The sequence below is a fragment of the Lithobates pipiens genome, unplaced genomic scaffold (genome assembly GCF_037356315.1).
Source record: "Lithobates pipiens isolate NorthernLeopardFrog02 unplaced genomic scaffold, aLitPip1_a1.2 Scaffold_16, whole genome shotgun sequence".
Taxonomy (NCBI): Eukaryota; Metazoa; Chordata; class Amphibia; order Anura; family Ranidae; genus Lithobates; species Lithobates pipiens.
In genome coordinates this window covers 635,748,030-635,765,835 of record NW_027507748.1, presented here as the reverse complement: position 1 = coordinate 635,765,835, position 17,806 = coordinate 635,748,030, and the positions used below count along the sequence as shown (strand labels likewise).

Below are 17,806 nucleotides of genomic sequence, written 5' to 3'. Positions count from 1 at the left end.
TGTTTAATGTGCTATAGTAAACCCCTTGGACATTATGGGATGTTCTAGCCATTTGGCATAATTTTCAGAAAGGACCAAACATCCATAAAAGTTTAAGAAACTTTGGATTTTTGTAAGCATTACTGTGTGGGTTCACTTCGCCCAAGTTTAAGTTACCGGTATATAATTGTTCATAGTTGGTCTGAAACCGAACCTTTTGATATTTTTAACTAAAAATGTTCCTTATTCAAAAAAATTATAGGAAACACATATCAATGCTTCAAATATACTATTGTCAAAGGCTTTACTATTTATAGCCATGCCTATATAGCATACAAATCTGCTGAAGTATAATCAGGTCACACTGTTGTAGAGATTGAGTGAAAAGTGCTGACTGCATCTCCAAGTGTCCCCACTTGTGCCTTGTACTTGATTTGCTGGTGAGTGACCAGCCTCTCTGCCTGGCTCTATATAGATCCACCACTACACAGGAATTTGGCCAGAGTGGTACAGACATCGCCAATAGAGACCGCAGTCACCGACTATCCCTTTCAATGCAGTCTCATGACTTAGCTTTACACATCCACACATCAAAGTGCCTAACAGAAGGAGATTCCCAGAGAGATAACTAGAGGAGGACAGCGCAGCACAAGGCAAACTGTGAGTACACCAGCAGATGCCTGCCTTTAATCACTCTCTGCAAAATGAATGGGATGCAACTGCATAAAAATCATGGGAAACCTATAGATTGCGTCTGCCTAAACTACAGCTAGAGATGCAAAAATATTGGAGATGACAGCTAAAAACTGGAGCAACTGTAAAGATGTTCCTTACGCAGTACTCATCTTTCCAATTAAATAAAATCTTTTGTCATTGACAACTACTGTTTTAAGAAATCAACCCATTGTGTGGGATTTTTTTTCAAAACTGGAGCAAAAGAAACCAGAAGCAACAACAGATATAATAGCCTATTAGATGATTCCTGATAAAAAAAAAAGAATCCATGAATGTGATTGGTTGTTATGGGCAATATATCCAATCCTGCCCATGCTTCATTATTGCAGGTTATACATAGACATTTTTTAAATATATATATTAAAATATAATAAATATATATATATATATATATATATATATATATATATATATATAATATAATAATGGCAGTTGAATGGATGTAATGAGAATTTATTTTATTAATATTTGATATATTTTTAATTTTCAACACAACAAGGTGTTTAATGGCAAGCAAAATGTATTGCCATACACTATATCAGGGATATGCAATTAGCGGACCTCCAGCTGTTGCAAAACTACAAGTCCCATCATGCCTCTGCCTCTGGGTCTCATGCTTGTGGCTGTCAGAGTCTTGCTATGCCTCATGGGACTTGTAGTTCTGCAACAGCTGGAGGTCTGCTAATTGCATATTCCTGCACTATATAGTCAAAAGTATTGCCTTTACACGCACTTGAACTTTAAAGAGGAAGTAAACCCCTTCAAACCACTTTGACCTACAGGTAAGCCTAGATTAAGGCTTACCTGTAGGTCCAAGCAATATCTCCTAAACCTATATGGTTTAGGAGATATTTGCCCGAAAATGGGCACCGCTGTCTACGGCGCATGCGCCGTAGACAGCGGCGCGCAGGCGCACTAAATGCGGCAAGTCCAAGAATGGATTTGCCTAATTTGTCGACTCCCGTGCGCATGCGCGGGAGTGACGTCATCGCGGCTTCGCCGAATGGCAGCGGCGGAGCTGCGAGACGCGACTCCCGTGCGCATGCGGGGGAGTGACGTCATCGCGGCTTCGCCGCTGTCATTGGTCGGAGCTGCGAGATGCCACCAGCAAGATGGATGCGGCGGACTACAGGGATCAGCGGCGACTTCGCTGGCTCCTGTGTCAGGTAAGTGACACATAATGAGCTACTATGCGATGCATAGTAGTCCATTATGCTTTACCTTTTCAGGGAAAAAAAGAGGAAGTAAACCCATCAGGGTTTACTTCCTCTTTAATGGCATGCCAGCCTAATGCCCTGTACACACGGTCGGACATTCCGACGACAAAATCCATTGTATTTTTTCTGATGGATTTTGTCCGAAACTTGTGTTGCATACACACGGTCGCACAAATTTGTTAACAAGGTGATGCCAAACACATACGTCGGGACTATAAACGGGCCAGTAGCCAATAGCTTTCGTCTCTTAGTTTATTCTGAGCATGCGTGGCACTTTTTTTTCCGTTGGAATTGTCTACACATGATCTGAATTTATGCGATCAGTTTTTGTTGTCAGAAAATTTTAGATCCGGCTCTCAAACTTTATGTGTCGGACAAAAAAACTATGGAAAAAGTCCAATGGACCAGACACACGATTGGATTTTCCGACAACATGATCCGATAGCACATTTTCCGTCAGAAAATCCGACCGAGTGTACAGGGCATTAGTCCGTAGGGTTCAATATTGACGGTGCGCTCCCATGCACCAGTGGTGGACCTTACCTTGGCCTCCTCACATCCAGAGTAGGACTATGGACCCTGTTCTGGTTTTGATGATGTTGGGACACTAGACTGCTAGAGTGGGGATGCAGATGCTGTAGGGACTGATCTAGCTGCAGGGAAGAGTGGAAGATCAGGTAAATATCTGCTTTCATTGTTTCCCTAGATCAGCCTTTTTTCAACCTATTTTCCTTAGAGGAATACTTGAAATCATTTTCAGGTGTTGGGGAACATCTACTAAAATCAATCAATTAGTGGTCAGTGGGGAAAAACCTTGCTTACATTGATGGTCATTGGGAAGAAAGCTCCTCCTTACAGTGGTAGTCGGAATGACACCATTAAAGATAGCTAAAAGGATCATTGGTGTCATAATAGAGTTGCCACTTCATCCCTTTAAACGCGAACACATATTAATTACACAGGTTCTGTGGCTGATTGAGGTGGTAATTTGTTGTCTTATCTGCATTTAATTAGCCTCAGAACCTGTGTAATTCATATGTGTTTGGGGTTAAAGGGATGAGGTGGCAACCCTATGTCATACGCTTATGCCCCGTACACACGGTCGGAATTTCCGACAGAAAAAGTCAGATGGGAGCTTTTCATCGTATATTCCGACTGTGTGTATGCCCCATCTGACTTTTTACATCGAAAATTCTGACGGACCTAGAAAGAGTACAAAACATATTACAGCGCATTCATTCAAGAATGACATTTCCAGCAGGCTAGTTAAAAACATCTGAACATATTAAAAAAATACAGGGGTTTTGTCACACTATATGGTTATATAGTGCTAAGCTCACTTACTGCGTCAAAGTACCCCGAATTAGTGGGTCCTACCCTAGTAATAGAATGAAAGATCCTGCGTCTCATCCATGGGAGCCAAACTCCTCTATGTGGGAGAACTGAAGGGATTCCTCCTATGTACTGGTGACCACTAAATAAGAGGTAACGAAGAGGGGGAGGGGTGCTCCAGCCCAAAAAAAACCTGGTCAGGGTCTATTACAATATACAAAAAACATATTTGGGGGGCATACCCTAATGCGTTTAAATTCAAGATGGTGCTGCTATAAGACCAACAAACAGTACAATACATATTACAGCGCACACATTAAAGAATGACATTTCCAGCAGGCTAGAAAGAGAACATGTTCTATATTTTTCCGACGGAACCAATTCCTATCGGGAAAACCGCTTGTCTGTATGCTGTTCCGACGTAGCAAAAACAATGCATGCTCTGAAACAAGTACGAGACGGAAGCTATTGGCTACTGGCTATTGAACAAATAGAACTGTGTTCTCCTTTGACTGGCTATTGAACTTCCTTTTTCTAGTCCCATCGTACGTGTTATACGTCACTGCGTTCTTGAAGGTCGGAATTTGGTGTGATCGTGTGTAGGCAAGACAGCTTCAGCGGAATTCCATCGGAAAAACCTTCAGGCCGTGTACACACGGGCGGACTGTTCGCCCAACTTTGTCCGCTGAACAGTGTTTGGGCGGACAGTCCGCTCGTGTGTGGGCTTTCAGCGGACAGTTTCAGCGGACAGTTGGACGGACAAAGTTTTTCGGAATTTCCGAAAAACTGTCCGCTGAAACCTTGTTTCAGCGAACAGTCCGCTCGTGTGTAGGCTTGTTCGTCAAACAAAGTTGCGCGCATGCTCAGAAAGGATTTTCACGCCGAAAGCTATAATGCAGTGTATAGGACGTCGTATTTTTCGTCCCGTCGTACGTGCCGTTCACGTCATCGCGCACGGTTTCAGCAAACTGTTCGTTCGTCGTGTGTGGCCATGTCCGTCCATGCTAATTTTGAGCGGACTGTTTGCCGAAACTGTTGGACGGACAAAGTTGGGTGAACAGTCCGCCCGTGTGTACGCGGCCTCAGAGTTTATTTCGACAGGAAAACCGGTCGTGCGTACAGGGCATTACTCTGCCAAGTGGGGTTGGCTCTGGAACCATGTAGGCACCATAACAAAAGGGGGGTTAATTAGCCACAGCTCAAGGAACCCCTAGTAACCTTGGAGGAACTCTAGTTCAGAATAGCTGTCCTAGACATACAGTATATATTATAAACAATTAACGGTCCCACTGCAAGGGAGGGATCATTTTTGATATGCCCACAGTTGGCTTTTAAATAAATCAGTAAAGTACCCTGTTATTATCACACGCTATTCCTGATATTATGCATGCTCTTTCTGGGTTGAATGTAGTACAGATAGAGCAGTAATTCTCAACCAGGGTTCCTCCAGAGGTTGCTAGGGGTTCCTTCAGCATTGGGCAATTTCTGCCTCTCAGATAAGTGCCTACTCACACCATTGGTCTTTTTAGCTATGTGTAAGGAGGTAATTCTTCCCAATGACCACAAGTGTAAGCAGGGCCGTCTTTAAGGCAGGGCAAAAGGGGCAGCTGCCCTGGGCCCTCTCATTGTTGTGGGGCCCAAAGCAGCTGCCTCATACTTGCCAACTATCCCAGTTTACATTCCCTTGTCCCTTGAGGTTTTAGTCCTGTTGTTGTGTACAGATGACTCACCTGCAGACCCTGTGTTTACATGTAAATAACCAGCATTCATATGTAAATAGCAGTGACATGCATATGTAAATAGCTGAGGCCAACGGCATTGATATGTAAATAAGGCAGCATTCATATGTATATCATGCCCCCTGCAGTGAGGAGATGATGTGCTGTAACCTACAACAACCAGTGAGCAGTATTACTGTACAGTAATCTCTAGCAGCCAATCAACAAGCCAAAATCATGTGCTGTAACCTCTAGCAACTAATCAGTGAGCCTTAAGGAGTGCTGTAACCTCTAGCAACCAGTCAGTAAGCAGTAATGATATGCTGTAACCTCTGGCAACCAATTGCAATCGCTGCCTGATCTGATACAGTAAATTGATTTTAAGTGTAGCTGCTATTTATTGTATGTCTCAGAGAAGGTGGAGAGCAAAATTGCATGAGGGGAGGGGGGCCCTAAGCAAATTTTTGCCCAGGGCCCAATCAATATTAAAGATGGCCCTGAGTGTAAGGACCATTCTTCCCACTGACCACAAGTGTAAGGACCATTCTTCCCACTGACCACAAGTGTAAGGACCATTCTTCCCACTGACCACAAGTGTAAGGACCATTCTTCCCACTGACCACAAGTGTAAGGACCATTCTTCCCACTGACCATCACACTAATATATCATGAGTTGTAGATTTCTAATTTTTAGAAGGGGTTCTCCGAGACCAGAGAACTATTTCAAGGGCTCCTCTGTGTTGAAAAGGTTGAGAAAGGCTGAGATAGAGAGTAAACATAACAAATAGGCAACTAAAACATATATACATTCTTGCCACTACAGAACATGATAGACTTATGAGGTATGGGAATGTTGCTCATTAGAACTTACAGTATAAACCAACTATAAACACAAATGAGGTACATACACAAATTTTGTATCTGAATCGATCTGAAAGATCAACAAAAGTTACACATTTTTAAACATTTAATTTAATTTATTGACTTATTTTTTGTGAGAGTTTACTTTAGCAATCCATTTACATTACACAGTTGGTGAACTTTGCTGATCAAACCTGAAACAAAATTTATGTGTGACCAACAATTTGAGCAGGCTAACAACTGAATTCCGGGGTCCTTCTTTGGCCAATCCTTACCAGGTATCAGTGGTAACCCTTATTAAATCTGACTGTCATTTGTTCTTCCCAAAAACCACAGGTACACTATATTGTCAAAAGTATTGTGACACCTGCCTTTACATGCACATGAACTTTAATGCCATCCCAGTCTTAGTCCGTAGGGTTCAATATTGAGTTGGCTCACCCTTTGCAGGTATAACAGCTTCAATTCTTCTGGGAAGGCTGCCCACAAGGTTTAGGAGTGTGTCTATGGGAATGTTTGCCCATTCTCCCAGAAGTACATTTGTGAGGACGAAAAGGCCTGACTCGCTGTCTCCACTCTAATTCATCCCAAAGGTGTTCTATCAAGTTTAGGTCAGAACTCATACAGTCCAGTCAAGTTCCTCCAACCCAAAATATGCTCATTTACACTATATCCCAGAAAGTATTGGGCCACCCTTCCAAATCATTTGGTGGAGGGGGAAGTATGGTGTGGGGTTGTTTTTCAGGGGTTGGGCTTGGCCCCTTAGTTCCAGTGAAGGGAATTCTTAAGGCGTCAGCATACCAAGACATTTTGGACAATTTCATGCTCCCAACTTTGTGGGAACAGTTTGGGGACAACCCCTTCCTGTTCCAACATGACTGTGCACCAGTGCACAAAGCAAGATCCATAACGACATGGATGAGCGAGTTTGGGGTGGAGGAAATTGATTGGCCTGCACAGAGTCCTGACCTCAACGCGATAGAACATCTTTGGGATGAATTCGAGAGGTGACTGCGAGCCAGGCCTTCTCGTCTAACATCAGTGTCTGACCTCATAAATGTGCTTCTCGAAGAATGGTCAAACATTCCCATAAACACTCCTAAACCTTGTGGACAGCCTTCCCAGAAGAGTTGAAGCTGTTATAGTTGCAAAGGACGGGCCACCTGAAGCATGGAGCATGGGAGCGCACCGTCTGCTGGGTGAGCAGATTATCATGTAAGTAAAAAGGGTTTCTACTCTACCCTAGAGTAGAAGAGCTATTAACCCTTACAGTGCAGGCACAGCCCCACTACGAGGAACATTCATTTTCAGCCCAGAGCTGGGCTTTTATTTTCAAGTTTAAAAATGATAAAATAAACCAAAATGTAGTATAAATGTAAAATCAAGGACAAGCTGGCCATGCATGGTTCAAGTAAAAGTGAAAAAAAAAATGAAAAAACAAAACAAAAACGAATGCAGCTCCTAAATCCAAGGACTGGTAAACTGTCATATATTCTGTTTGTTTTGGGGTGTATATACGGTTTAATTAAAAGTGAACTTTTTTACAAACACAAATTCTGTATTCATCTTGTGGATAGGCCCAGAGCAAATATCAACAGTCCTACATTCTGGGGGCACAGTTCACTATCACCATATATAGGTCCTACTGCTCATCTCTGTAATAGGTGCAGCAGGGTTCATTTCTCTGAAACCCTGCCTACATACTGTATTTATTGGCGTATAACACTCACCTTTTCATCCTGAAAATCGGGTGCAAATAGTGTGTGCGAGTTATACGCGATACCGCAATTTGGGCTACCTAGGAGGGAACGGGAAGGGGACAGGACAAGAGCTGTCAGATTCCACACAGCGAGAATCTCCTGTTTACTCAGCAGCCTCTGTAATAGGAAGTCCCATCTCCTGCGCTGTCATTGGACCACTGTTCTGTCTATCATAGAACTTTGTATTAAAGAGGCTGCCGAGGAAACAAATCTGTGCTGTATGTAATCTGATGGCACTCGTTCCACCCCCCTCCCTGTCTCCTCCGAGGCAACAGTAATCTAAGGTGAGGCTGCAGATGGGCACTGACCAGGCTGCATTTATGGCAAAGGTGGGGCTGCAGATGGGCATTGATTAAGCTGCATTGATTGGCAATTGTGAGGCTGTAGACGGGGATTGATCAGGCTGGATTGATTGGCAATTGTGAGGCTATAGATGGGCATTGATCAGGCTGCATTGATGGGCAATTGTGGGGCTGCAGATGGGCATTGATCAAGCTGCATTGATTGGCAATTGTGAGGCTATAGATGGGCATTGATCAGGCTGCATTGATGGGCAATTGTGAGGCTGCAGATGGGCATTGATCAAGCTGCATTGATTGGCAATTGTGAGGCTGTAGATGGGCATTGATCAGGCTGCATTGATGGGCAATTGTGAGGCTGCAGATGGCATTGATCAGGCTATAGATGGGCAATGGTGAGGCTGCAGATGGGCACTGACCCTTATTTTGCTTCAAAGTTTAAAATTTTAGTTTTTTTTTCCTGAAACTTCCCTCCTAAAATGAAGGTGTATGTTATACGCCAATAAATATGGTAGTTATGTTTGAGCTATGTCCCAAAAATGGTTAGAGGTGCCTTGTTACCAAATTCTGCAAATTTACAGAAACAGGCTCCTATATTGAACATTTACCTCTGAAAATAATGTAGTCATTCTTTTTTAATAAAGTCTTATTTTCCAAGTATAAGATATATTGAGATGACTTATAGAGTAGAGGTGTCAGAACTGCTAGAGAATAAGAATAGTTCGATAACTTTTATCAGTACAAATTTTTTACAGAAGTGACAATTGCTATATAACTTGTATAGAGTGCAATGACAACATTGGAGACATGTCACATTGCAAAGATAACGTTATAAAAGTACCTTCCCTTGTTTCAGATATAACAAGGAGTACTCTCTACTACTATAGAATACCATCTATAATAGCAAACAGTAATAACAATTAAATTAAAGAGGGATTCTTTATTAATATTAAAAGCCAGCAGCTATAAATACTACAGCTGCTGACTTTTAATAAATGGACACTCACCTGTCCCGGGTTCCAGCGATGCCGGCAGCCGAGGCCGATCGACCGCTCGGGCCTCGGCTGCTGCCGCCGCCATTTTAGGTGAGGGAATCAGGAAGTGAAGCGAATCGGCTTCACTTCCCGGTTCCCTACTGCGCATGCGCGAGTCGCGTCGCGCAATAGGAAATCTCCGCGCTGTCACTGGGACCCGTGTGTGTCCCAGCAGACAGCGTGGCAGGGCAGGAAATGGCGTAGACTCCCGTGGGAGTCTATGCCCGGAAGTGGGTGAAAATACCTGTCTTTGACAGGTATCTCCACCCCCCTCCCCCCTGAAAGGTGTCAATTGTGACACCGGGGGGGGGGGGGGTTCCGATCAGCGGAGGTTCCACTTTTAGGGTGGAATCCCGCTTTAAGTACATATTAGTCACAGCAGCAGCAGATCAGTGAGTGCCGGTGAATGGATAAGGGGCAACACCTGCCAATTGTTGGGAAGAGAGGCTGTATGTAAACAAGGCGGAGCTCCGTTCTGACAGCAGGAAAGTGATGGATTTTAGGTCTCTACAAAGCAGGGAGTAAAATCCATCACATCCCTTAGTGAAAGCAGCACACAAAGTACACAAAAACACCGGTTAGGCACATATTTAACTCTTTGATCACCCTAGATGTTTAACCCCTTCCCAGTCAGTGTCATTAGTACAGTGTCATTAGTACAGTGACAGTCCATATTTTTAGCACTGATCACTGTATTAGTGTCGCTGGTTCCCTCAATGTATCAAAAGTGTCAGTTAGTGTCAGATTGTCCACCGCAATATTGCAGTTCCTCTATAAGCCGCTGTTTGCCACCATTACTAGTATAAAAAAAATGAATTAATAAACATTTCAGTATATATATATATATACCAGGGATATACAATTAGCAGACCTCCAGCTGTTGCAAAACTACAAGTCCCAGTCTCGCTGTGTCATGCTTGTGGCTGTCAGAGTCTTGCTATACCTCATGGGACTTGTAGCTCTGGAATAGCAGGAGGTCTGCTAATTGCATATCCCTGATATTTACCATAGTTTGTAGACGGTATAACTTTTGAGCAAACCAACCAATCTACGTCTATTGTGATGTGTTTTTTTTTTTTACCAAAAATAAGTAGCAGAATACATACAGTGGGTATAGAAAATAATCACCCCCTTTACAATAATCACATTTTGTTGCTTTGCAGCCTGAAATGAAGACAGACACAGTTTTAGTTTTATCCAGCTGTATTTCACTGAGTTGGAAAAAGAATCACCCCTTCACCCCTTATGTCATTATTTTGTTGTCCACCTTTTGCTTTAATTACAGCCTTTAGTCTATTGGGATATGTCTCTACTAACTTTGCACATCTAGACTTTGCAATATTTGCCCACTCTTCTTTGAAGAACTGCTCAAGTTCAGTTAAATTTGATGGTGACCATTTCTAGACTGCAGTCTTCAAGTCATTCCACAGATTTTCAATGGGGTTTAAAGCCTGGTACATTTGAGTTTTTTTTGTTCAACCTGTAGGTTTGAGTGAAAAAAAAACAGCAGCTCCAGTCAGAGCAGCTGTACTAACTATGCAAAGTTAGTACCAGGATGTCCCCCACTGAGCTGTTGTGTTCTGCCGGAGGGGGTGGGGGGAGATTAGAACAGCTGCACCATTAGATAGTGATCTCACAGCAAAATTAATTGTAAATATTCAAAAAATGGTGCGTTAATTAAACCTGTGCATAAATTCAAATAACAAAATGTGATCACCTTGAACATATTAATATAAAAACCTACCACTGCTGATATCTTGGCAACATTAAAAAAAATTATAAATGAACATATAATATAATGTGTAACACCCAATTAATAAAAAGAAACAAATTGTTGATAAAATCAGGATTTGAATCACTGATTATTAAAGCGGGAGTCCACCGGGACTCCGCGTTTTTTTTTTTTTTTTTAAAAGCCAGCAGCTACAAATACTGCAGCTGCTGACTTTTAAATAGTGACACTTACCTGTCCAGCGCGCCCGCGATGTCGGCACCCGAAGCCGATCGCTCGCTCGGCTGCCGGGTCCCGCCGCCATCTTGGGTATGGGAATCAGGAAATGGAGCCTTTCGGCTTCATTTCCCGGTTCCCTACTGCGCATGCGCGAGCCGCGCGGCGCAATCCGGACGGTCCCCGCTGCCTCTGGGAGCTGTGTGTTTCCCAGCAGGCAGCGGGGCACTTGCTGAAGGGGGCGGGCGCTTGCGGAACGGGGGCGTAACCTACGCTCGTTCCGCAGAGAGCTAGCCCGGAAGTGGGTGCAGTTACCTGGATTATTCAGGTAACTGCACCCCCCTCCCCCCTGAAAGGTGCCGATTGTGGCGCCGGAGGGGGGGGGGATTCCGATGAGCGGAGGTCCATTTTAGGGTGGACCTCCGCTTTAATTGCTACATGGAACGTATGAGAGCAAGTTTTTCTCCAAGGAAGGGATTCCAGATCTATCATCTTTTGGAATGTTATCGCCTTTTTCTCATTCAACCACTGTGTGCTCATTTTTGCTGTGTGCTTTGGGTGATTGCCATGTTGGAAGTTAAACCTTCTTCCCATTGACAACTTTCTGGTAGAGAGTAGCAGATTTTCCTCAAGAATTTGATATTTTGCCCCATCCATTTTTCCTTCTATCCTGACAAGTTCTCCAGTCCCCGCTGCAGAGAAACACCCCCATAAAAGGATATTACCACCTCTGTGCTTTACTGTAGGAATTTGTTGTTAACATTTTAGTTAACCCTATTTATTATTAACTCATTTATCTTCTTTTTTTTTTTTTTTTACAGTTTGTGTATAAACATTTGAGATTTGATTTTAATAATGCCAAATTAAAGAGCATGGGGGGGGGGGGGCTTTTATAATTAAGACAGGAGCATGATTGTGAGACAGTTGTCAGCCCATAGCAGAAAGTACTTAAAGTGGTGTCATTTTTTTCATCTTTCCATCTATCTTCTGCCCTTGTTGTTTTAACTTTAGATAGTAAAACATTTTTATACAGCCCACTTCCTGTTTCTTGTCTGGCCAATTAGTCTAGAGTCTTAAGAGGGTCAATGAGAGCTGGAGAGGTGCCTCTGTGTGTCTGTGTAAATCCAGGAAGTGAACAGGCAGCAGCTTCAGCTGCCCACAGTTAAAATGACTGCAGCCAGACTCTGTGGAGGGAGATTTCTGCAGCATATTTGGCAAGTATAGAATCACAGTATATATATAAAATAATATGCAAAGTGGTTGGAGGGAAGCTTCAGAATGGCAAAGATGTTTTTATTACAAATTATTTGAGCAGACTGCAGTTCCTCTTTAAGCAAGGACTTTCATGGCAGAATCAACAGGTATCATTTTAATAATAGCTGCCGGTTGATAAAATAATGAAATCAACTTTTGAAATGACATAAAGATGCTAAAGCTTATAAGAGATTTTGGTGACTGGCTTTAGGTCTGTATTAAACACTGTTGTTTGACATGCAGTAAGTATCACATCTGTATATCTATTTTCTAGGACTGGTGATCATCTGGGCACACATTCTCCATGCCTCCAGTCTACCTGCTCCTGGTGCTCGTGTGTTTAAGTTGTTTCAGCCGGGGATACAGCCACTCGTATGAGAGACTCAGAGAGCTGAATACGGAATTCGTGGTCAGACTGTACCGGATGTTAGTGGAGACAGAAAACAGGACTAACTTAGTGATCTCCCCATACAGTGTGGCCAATTCTCTGGGGTTACTGCAGTTTGGAGCTCGAGGAAGCACCTTTGCTCAGATAGAGAATGTGCTAGGATACAACGTTCATGGTAAAATATTAATATTTGTAAAAAATTAAAACTCTTAAAGCGGAGTTCCAACTACAATCAATCTTTTTTTTTTTTTTAAACCTTTCACACGTGTTTACAATGGCATTGTAACACTCACGTCTTCTGTATAATTTGTCCCCCGATGTCCGGTTTCATCTGTTAAAAGAACTTTGATAATGCAGTGGTGGCTGCTTTCATTTTGCTTGTGGGCATGTGAAGCCCACAGCCAGGCGGAGTGAAACATGTTGGAAAACGTGGCTTGGCTGAAGTCTGAACTGAGACTGTGTGGATTATGGATCTTTTCCTTTGACATTGCTGCAGCTTGGAACTAGGACGAGCTCCCTGTCCCTACCTGCACTCACATCGGTCTAGTTGGACTTTACCTTTCTACCTGATGGGTGGCTTAAACATATTCCTTGCTTGAATGTGTCTATTGCTCTGTATGTCAGGACACAGTATTTTACCCTGTTAAACAGGTCATACACAGATGTAGAGGCTCGTACCTATTTCATCTAATGCTGGGGCTACTCTGCACACTCCCAATTCTAAAACAAAACATAGACTAAAGCAGAATTAAACCCATCAATTTACCCTGCATGCTGGGAATGCTAACTGCAGTAGCGGCCCGTCCATTAGGGGCACACGGGCTCAGCCCCCCATCCATGCATCCAGCCCCCTGATCTAGATACAGGGACACCGTACCATGGATTCCAATGTGATTAGAGTCAGAGGCTCTAATAGGCTTCAAAAAAGGGTGAGCTCCCAGTTGTGTGACAATAGTGAATGAAAATTTGCTATTTCACACTAAATCTACTCTCCGCCAATCATGAAGTGGGTCGTGAGACCCGTTTCCCGATTGACCGAAAGGAAAAGCAACCTTATTGGCTAAGGGGGGGGAGGAGGAAAAAGATGCACAGAGGGGAAGGCCGATCCCGCAGCGGCCACGATGACTCCCTGACCCAGACAGAGATTGAAGTCATCCCAGGCAGGCAGGACATCTGCCTCCTAAGGTAAGGAGGCCAACCATCTCCCGCGGGGAGTATGGGGTGGTGGATATGCTGTGGTGCTGTTTTCCCCACAATCATCTACAGGGGGGATAGTCTTTGGTTTGACCCCCCCCCCCCCCCCCCCCCGCTCCCCGGAAATTTTCAGCACCAGCTGCCACTGGCTAACATTTTCTTATGCTTATGCTCTCAACCACACTACCAAACTATCAAATGACTGGTGTCATAATTGAACACATGTGCAGCATCATGGCAACTGCAGATTAAACAGAGGCTTGGCAGAAAACGATAGGAGGGTTTAGTTATTGTCCGCACGGGGAACCAGGCTGATGAACATCAATCAACAGACTATGGGAGAAAAACATAGAAACTGTCATTATTGGCATCTGACTTTAGTACTTTTTGAGTCAACAAATATGCAACCATTAATGTCAAAATCCCTGAACTGCATGCTTCTTACAGTTAGATTACTCACCTGTCACTTGCCCAAAGCCATCAAATCTCCATGGACAGCCATGGAAATTGCATTTTCAGAAGGGGAGATCATCATTTATTCTGGTCACTAGATATTTTCTGTTATAGCAGAGAGTGTACGGAAATTAGGGTATTGTATCGCATTGTTTTTATTGTATGTACAGTAACATGGTATGCTTTCTTCCTTGTTTTAGATGAATCTGTACAAAATTTTCTAAAAGCTATGCACAGGGAATTGGCAAACTCCAGCCAGGAAACGTCCATGCACTTGGCGTGTGCTTTGTTCGTGCAGACTGGTACCTCCCTCTCTGCCCAGTTTATTGAAAATGTTGCACTATGGGCAAACAGCAGCCTCCAACAGGCTAACTTCAGTGAGCACACATGGACCGCAAGTCAAATCAATCAGTGGGTCACCAGGAACACAGGAGGTGAGTAGATCCCTGCTGCAAATCTGTGCCACAATGCACTATTATCAGAACTTTATTGCAAACAAGGCTAGTCCTTTATTATAATTGCAATAAATATAAATATTATTATAAATATATATATAAATTAGCCACTAGAGGGAGCTCTCATTTATTTAGTGTAACTACTTTGTTAATCTTTTAAAGGATAAGTGAACTTTTAAACAAAGCGCACTTATCCTTCTTGCATGTACTTCCCAGACCTAAACTAGCCCACTCTTCACCTCTCTAGATGTACAGTGCCTTTCAAAAGTATTCCCCCCCCCTTGGCATTTTTCGTGTTTTGTTGCCTCACAACCTGGAATTAACATGGATTGTTTGAGGATTTGCATCATTTAATTTACAGAACATGCCCACAACTTTGAAGATGTTTTTTTTTTTATTGTGAAGCAAACAACAAATAGGACAAAATAACAGAAAAAGTCAATGTGCATAACTATTCACCCCCCCCTAAAGTCAATACTTTGTAGAGCCACCTTTTGCGGCTATCACAGTTCCAAGTCTCTTGGAGAAGTTTCTATGAGCTTACCACATCTTACCACTCTGATTTTTGCCCATTTCTCCTTGCAAAACAGCTCCTTCAAATCTGACCACAGATTTTCTATTGGATTGAGGTCTGGGCTTTGACTAGGCCATTCCAACACATGTTTCCCTTTAAACCACTCAAGTGTTGCTTTAGCAGTGTGTTTGGGGTCATTGTCCTGTTGGAAGGTGAACCTCCGTCCTAGCCTCAAATCACACACAGAGTGGTACAGGTTTTGCTCAAGAATATCCCTGTATTTAGCACCATCCATCTTTCCCTCAACTCTGACCAGTTTCCCAGTCCCAACTGCTGAGAAACATCCCCACAGCATGATGCTGCCACCACCATGTTTCACGGTGACGATGGTGTTCCTTGGGTGATGTGATGTGTTGGGTTTGCACCAGACATAACATTTTCTTTGATAGACAAAAAGTAAAATTTTAGTCTCATCAGACTTGCCTTTTCACGAACTCAAAACATGCCATTTTGTTTTTTGCTGAAAGTATTGGCTTTCTTCTGGCCATACAGCCATACAGCCCAACTCTATGGAGCGTGAAACTTACTGTGGTCCTATTTACAGATACTCTAATCTCTGCTGTGGAACTCTGCAGCTCCTCCAGGGTTACCTTAGGTCTCTGTGCTGCCTCTCTGATTAATGCCCTCCTTGCCTGGTACATGAGTTTTGGTTTGCAGACGTATCTTGGCAGGTTTGCTGTTGTTCCATGTTCTTTTCATTTGGTTATGATAGATTTGATGGTGCTCCTAGGGATCATCAAAGATTTGGATATTTTTTTTCTTGTCGCATCATGGCAGCATACACGTTGGGTTGTTACTCTGCCCCCACAACCTGATAGGACCACATAGCTATAAGTTCCAGAGAAATCTCCTGCCCCAGTATTCTCTTACTTTTCTTCACCTGTCAGAACCGAATAGATCAGCACCCCCTTACCGCTTCGCCCCTGCCAAGTTCAAGCCTCTCCTGGGTGGAAGTCCTTACTTGTACAGCCTCTAAATGAGCTAGATGGACCACCCCACTCTGGTGGTCTCAGGGGTATGCCGGCAGTTGTATTACAAGCCTTAAACAGGCTTAACCATTTGGCAGCGACCCTTCAGTTTCATTTTCTGCACTGAGGTCCTCTGAGCTCTGTAGCTCTGTAGTTCCAGAAAAATGCCTCCAAGGTGCCAAGCGCCTCAGTGCTTCCACGCATTCGCAGTCCACGGTGTCTCTGCGACTTCCTTATTTTGCCAGCTTCCAAAATGGCATCAAGCTCCGCACCGCACTAGGACGCATGTGCGAGCATCACGTCATCACAGCGGCGATGGCGGAAGTTCTAAAAAAACTGAATTTCTTCTCCTCACTGCTTTTGCCTGATCCTGTCAGGCATTAACTGCTTCTCTGCGCTTCACCACTATCCTGTGTCTCCCCTCTCCTGGGTAAGCGGTACTTAGCTTGTGTATGCCCTCTTCTGCCTTCCTCTGTACGTTCTTACTCTACTGTGCCTTTCTTAGGTAGAATCGCTGTCATCACTCATGGAGGCCACTGCCCCAGCAGACCACCGCCAGCCTAATAGGTAAGGGGGGGGGGGGGACATTCTGGTAAGTAGTGAAGATAGAAAAAGAGAGCCGGACTTTAATGCTGCCTAAATTGGTCAGTCCTATCAGGTCTTCAAGATCGTCAAAATTCAATATGCAGAGAGACCTCACACAGGAGAAGTCGCTCCGGTCACAGGCAAAGCCACTCAAGTCGTGGAAGAAGCCGCTCAGGTCACAGGGGAAGTCGCAGAAGAACTCGCTCAAAGTCCTACTCAAGGCATAGTCACTCCTATCATAGGAGATCCCCTACACGCAAGCATCCGTCACCAGCACATCATTCCCGTCCAGCCGGGAACTCCTGCTGGGTATGTGGGGCTATCGCACTTCCGGATAAGCTAGCCTGCCGCAGATGCTTCGACTAAGCAACTAAGGAAAAAGCAGCGGATATCAGGGAATCCCTTAGAGTCTCAAACCCGCAAGTCTCAGCCCCTGAACCAGACATTCCGGCTCGAAGTACCTCGCCTGCTCCTCCCAGCACATCAAGGGAACCGGAATCCCTGTCTGACAGCGAAGAGCTGGAAGCGTCAGCTGGTTTAGATTTCTTGCTGATAGAGCCATTCGTGAAATTGGTTAAAGAGGCGATAAGTTAGGAAGGACCAAAAGAAACCCAGCAGAAACAGAAAAAAATATTTTCCACATCTCAAGAGAGACCCAGAAACTTTCCTGTTTATCGACAAATTGGATGAACTGATTAAGGAGGAGTGGCAAAAGCCTGAAAAGAAGACCAGTCTCAGTAACAGACTTGCTAAGCTATACCCGCTCAAAGAGCCTAAAGTGAACCCGCTAGTCTCCCCTCTAGAAGAGAATGCATTCCTGATGCGCCTGGCTAGGCACACAACACTTCCTATCGAGGATGCGGTAACATTCAGGGATGTGTTAGTCTTGCAGGAGATTTTGTGATAGAAGCATCCGCAGATACAATCAAATCTGCATCAAGAGCTATGCTGGCCTCAGTAATGGCCAGGAGGGCACTATGGCCGAAGCCCTGGGCAGCAGATCCTGCCTCAAAATCCAACTGGTATAAGATTCCATATGATGGGAAAAACTC

General features: G+C 43.8%; 1 protein-coding gene across 1 annotated transcript in view; it reads left to right on the top strand.

Moving 5' to 3' along the window:
- The first annotated feature begins 492 nt into the window (after positions 1-492).
- SERPINE3 (serpin family E member 3) overlaps positions 493-17,806 on the top strand; it is a 56,419-nt gene continuing 39,105 nt past the window's right edge. Inside the window, exons 1-3 of the mRNA XM_077484232.1 lie at positions 493-639; positions 12,412-12,700; positions 14,373-14,606. Of these exons, the coding sequence (XP_077340358.1) occupies positions 12,442-12,700; positions 14,373-14,606 (493 nt within the window). The 5' untranslated portion in view covers positions 493-639; positions 12,412-12,441. The remainder of the gene's footprint in view (positions 640-12,411; positions 12,701-14,372; positions 14,607-17,806) is intronic.